Source organism: Condylura cristata, unplaced genomic scaffold, assembly GCF_000260355.1.
Source record: "Condylura cristata isolate star-nosed mole 26May11 unplaced genomic scaffold, ConCri1.0 scaffold00025, whole genome shotgun sequence".
Classification (NCBI taxonomy): Eukaryota; Metazoa; Chordata; class Mammalia; order Eulipotyphla; family Talpidae; genus Condylura; species Condylura cristata.
In genome coordinates this window covers 1,365,945-1,370,442 of record NW_004567126.1, presented here as the reverse complement: position 1 = coordinate 1,370,442, position 4,498 = coordinate 1,365,945, and the positions used below count along the sequence as shown (strand labels likewise).

General features: G+C 53.2%; 1 protein-coding gene across 1 annotated transcript in view; it reads left to right on the top strand.

Moving 5' to 3' along the window:
- The window catches only part of LOC101630082 (A.superbus venom factor 2-like), a 20,453-nt gene extending 15,955 nt beyond the window's left edge, over nt 1–4,498 (top strand). Inside the window, exons 15-23 of the mRNA XM_004688747.1 lie at nt 483–528; nt 1,468–1,555; nt 1,882–1,968; nt 2,188–2,351; nt 2,681–2,763; nt 3,425–3,511; nt 3,598–3,687; nt 3,789–3,924; nt 4,366–4,498. Coding sequence (XP_004688804.1) covers nt 483–528; nt 1,468–1,555; nt 1,882–1,968; nt 2,188–2,351; nt 2,681–2,763; nt 3,425–3,511; nt 3,598–3,687; nt 3,789–3,924; nt 4,366–4,498 — 914 coding nt within the window. The remainder of the gene's footprint in view (nt 1–482; nt 529–1,467; nt 1,556–1,881; nt 1,969–2,187; nt 2,352–2,680; nt 2,764–3,424; nt 3,512–3,597; nt 3,688–3,788; nt 3,925–4,365) is intronic.

Sequence of the window (4,498 nt, the reverse complement as noted above, 5' to 3'; positions counted from 1 at the left end):
GAGGTATGGGAGGGTGAGAGGATTCGCCAGAGACAGAGTGGGGAGCAGAAGAGGCAGGTCCACTGTAATACACTGCTGAGGGCAGCCACGGGCCAGTCAGGAGAGGGCTGACATGCCATGTGGGTCAACTCCCTGGCCGGGGATACAGTGGCTTCAGAGAGCTTCATAGTGCTATGCTTTAATCCATTGCATCACCAGGGAAAGTCCTGGGCCCTATTTCTTAATAATAATAACAACCAACAGTTATAAAGCTATATTGACTTGCTTTGTTTTAAGCCACTTAATTCTTACAGCAATCCTGCTGGGCTGGGAATATGATGATCTGTACTTACAAATTAAGAAACAAAAGCACAGAGAAGTGAAGTACATTGCCCAAAGTCACACAGTACACCCAGGATTTGGATCCAGGAAGCCATTTCCGAAGACTGTGCCTATGCACTTAACGTGTTACCCACCCCTAAATGCCTGTCTTCTCTCTGCAGAGAATAAAATTGAAGAAGAGACCTTCTGGCTCCAGATGAAAACAAGGTCAGGCCATCAGGATTGTGGGCTCAGGGGGTGGGGAGGGCAGGACTCCAGATCCCTTAGCAGCTCTCCTTGGGTAGTGAACAGAAGACAGGAAACAGCCAAATTTTCCCCTCCATACCTACTCCCTCAACCTGCCCTACCCTTCCTGTCTCCTATTCTGTTCCTACTCTGCCCTCCCATGCTCTTTTGCTCAGAGTTCTGCCCCCCATCCAGCCATATCTTGGGATGGCAGGTTCTGTGGACCAAGATGCCCAGATAGGCTCCAAGTTTCACAGCTTTCCCCAGCCAGCCCTCACCTTCCCAGATCAGTCCTGCTCTGCCTCCCAACTGCCTTCACAATGGTCTGCCCCAGATAAAAACATATACTGAGTATCAGGCTCTGTTGTAGGAGCTGGAGGGACCACTATGAGTGAGGCAGCCACTCTCCACCTGGTAAACATCAAGTATATCAAGGGAGACAGGCAACAGCTAAACAAACAGCCAGAAATGATGAAAAATGACAGATGTGATTAAATGTAGTGAAGGAGCAGTCCACGTTGCCTCAGGAGGACAGATGAGAGAATGATCAAAGTACAGAGGCAGCTATGCAAAATGAAAGGATTCCCCAGGATGAAGAGGAAGAAGTGAGGATCCCAGGCTGAGAGAATAGTATGTGGAAAAGGTCCAGTAGTGAGAAAGAGATTTATGCTTAAAAGCAATTAAATGGAGGCTGGGATGAGAGAACAGGAGGTAGAAGTGTAAGCCAAGTTACTTGGTAAAGATTTTTCAGCAAGGAAGCTATATGTAAGATTTTTGTGTGCTGTTGGGGGCAGAGGAGTGATGGGAAGACCCCTGGAGGAGGCAACTTGTACTTCTCCAGGCAAGAGATGATGGGGTATAGGGGTTGCGGGGGGTAGTCAGGAGTACAATGGAAATAGACTGGAGTCATGAATTCCCCAGGTTCAAGGATGATCGAGAGGCCACAATGAGCATCATGGAGGTCTCTATGCTCACTGGCTTCTACCCCAATCAGAATGACCTCAAACAGGTAATGTGATCACATAACCTTATCACTGCTGAGCAGGGTGGGAAGGCCTGCTCACAACACCCCACATTCCCAGGTGGGCGCAGGTCAGTGAGTATCATCATAGAGGCTCCTGGGTTAATGTCCTCAGGTCCCTGCCTCATTGTCAGTGGCCATGGTCTCGCCATATCCTCCTCCAAATCCTTGCCATGACTGTGCTTCAGCTTTCCTCCAGTTTCCCCTGATTGGACAAGCTAGGAGCTCTGAAAGGTGCTTTAACGGACTGGAGTTCAAGGGCTGGTAACATTTTGGGGCCTTTGCTCACCCCCAATCATCACCCTCTGTCCCAGCTCACAGACAATGTGGAGATGTACGCCTTCCAGTACGAAACCAAGACATCCTCCAGTGACAGCACCGTTGTCCTCTACCTGGAGAAGGTGAGGAAGGCCCAGTGATCTCTGCCGAGGCCTCTGTTGGTTGTTCAGGGGCAGAGAACCCAGTTGGCACCTTTGGCGGTGTTACCAGAGAGCCATGCCTTCTGTGGTCGGTTCTTCTAATTTGAATGCCCACATGGTCAATGCGGTCAGCCCCACGAAGTCAGTGACCCATGGTAGCTCAAGTCAATGTCTCTGGTCAGCTCAGTTCCCCTCCCCCAGGTCTCCCACAAAGAAGACACAGTGCTGGGCTTCCGGGTCCACAGGATGCTGCAGGCAGATTTCCTGCAGGCCGCCCAGGTCACCATCTACGACTACTACGAGCCTTGTGAGCAGGGGTCTGGGGCTGACGGGGAATCCCTCAAGGGGACCTGGTCTTCGAGAAGGTGGGATGAAGGGACAGGCCAGAAGTGAGGAGGCAGGGGGAGAGATAGAAGGGACCTAGAGGGATGTGGGGATAAGGCATCTGAGCTCCCGGGTTGTTAAAGAGGCCCTCCTGGAAGAGGGTGGGGCGGAGCTGAAGAGACTGGGCGTGGCCTGCTGGAAATTGTGTCATGGAAGGGGCGGGGTCTGTTGGTGAGCGACCACCAAGTGGGGTGGAGATTGCTGGGGGGGTGGGGAGGGGTGCATAGGAGACCCTGCCGTGAGAAAGCTGGTCCAAGCCAACCCCAAGCACCAAGCCTTCACTCCTACACCATCCCCTCGAAGCCCGAAGGTGCAGCGCCTTCTACAACCTGCCTAAAGAGCAACCTTCCCTGCGAAAGATCTGCCACAGTGAAGTCTGCAGATGTGCCGAGGGTGAGGTCATGGGGCCACGGAGGGCTGCGCTGTCAGCCTGGGGGTCCAGGGACCCTTCGCCACTTCTTGGCTGCCACCTGGGCTGAGTTTAGACAGAAAGACAGAGACAGCGAGATAGGGGGAAAGACACAAAGAGAGGCAGAGGAAAGCAGATCCAGAACCGAGATTTACACACATACGCTCAGCCAGTCAAAGACAGCGCAGAGCCAAACCACTAACAAAACCTAGCGGCCTCACTAGAACTGGGGCTACCAGATGGGTGGGTGGAGGGGATCCAGCAGACAATGGTGGAAGACTATGGGTGCCTTGGGGTGGGGGTGGCGTGTTGACATCCATCTAAAGAGGTGTGAGCCTGTATGGCTGAATCACATACAGTGTGGTAAACTAATGTTACCTTAAAAAAATGTTTTAAGTCAACCAAAACGAAAGCCCATCCTAGAGGAAGACATAAAGACACGCAGGTGGGAAAAAACAGACAAGAAGACAAAAAGGAGATCCAGAGGGGGAAGGGAGAGCATCCCACAGATGAAAAAAGCCAGACCCAGAGACCCGGGGTTGAGAAGTCTGAAGGGAGGCGTCCCCCTCACCCCCTACCCCACCCACACCCACACCCCACCCCTGGGGCAGTGCAGCCAAAGCAGCAGCCTTCCTGACCCTTCAGAACAGTGCCCTTCCCTGAGGAAGGACAGCAGCACAATCAAGAAGTCCGAACTGCAAGTGGAGGCCTGTGAGACTGGCGTGGACTTTGGTGAGTGCTGTAGTGGCTGGGCTCAGTCCTAGAACCACCTACAGGAGTCACCAGCACAAATGCCCTTTTGCCACCTTCTTCCTCAGTGTACAAGGTCAAGCTGGAGGAAGTGGAAACCTCGGCATCCAACCCCTACATCTACTACAACATGCAGCTCCAAGCCATCATCAAGAGCGGTATGTTCCTGGAGGAGGCAGCTGGGAACCTACCCTGGGGACCCCAAAATGGGGGGAGGCGGACCTGGGCATGCTCACATACTGGGTTTCCTCTCCTCCAGGCACGGACTCTGCCCTACCCCTCACCAGGAAGAAGTTTGTCTCCCACACCAACTGCTATGACGCCTTAGGGCTGCAAGAACAGGAGACATATCTGATCATGGGCCAGGCCTCAAGCCTGTGGAGAATCAAATCTGAGTGCGTGGGGGCCCCTGCTGCCCCGGGGACTCAGACCTGGGTGCCCTCCCCGCTCCAGCCCAGCCCAGCCCAGCCCTTGGTGTTGAAATTCCTGAGAAAACTGGCACTCAGCAAGTGTCTCAGGTTTCAGGGCTGCCCTGGGAGTAGGCTGTGCACTGCACAACTCCGTGGAGCAGGGACTCTTAGAGATGGGCACAAACATGTGCAGATTCTGCTGTTCAACCATAGTCAGTAAAGAGTCAGAGGAAAAGTCGCCATCCCCAGCCCGTGCTTTATGGTCTAGAGGCTTGGCAGGGCAGGGTAGCAAGATGGCCCTGTGGAGGGGATGCGCTAGACTGAAGATCCACAGCTTCTAAGTCAGACAGAGGGGCAGAGCAAGGAGGTCTCCATGCCACTGAGCACCAGGTTCGTCTCACCCTCTTTGCTGTCTCTCACCCACAGTTACAAATATGTCCTGGACAAGAAGACATTCCTCATGCGTTGGCCAGATGATGGGGATGTGGGCAACAAGGAATTGCTGGACCAGCTGGAGGAGTTTTCAGAATATATGCGTAGCCATGGCTGTCAGTCTTGA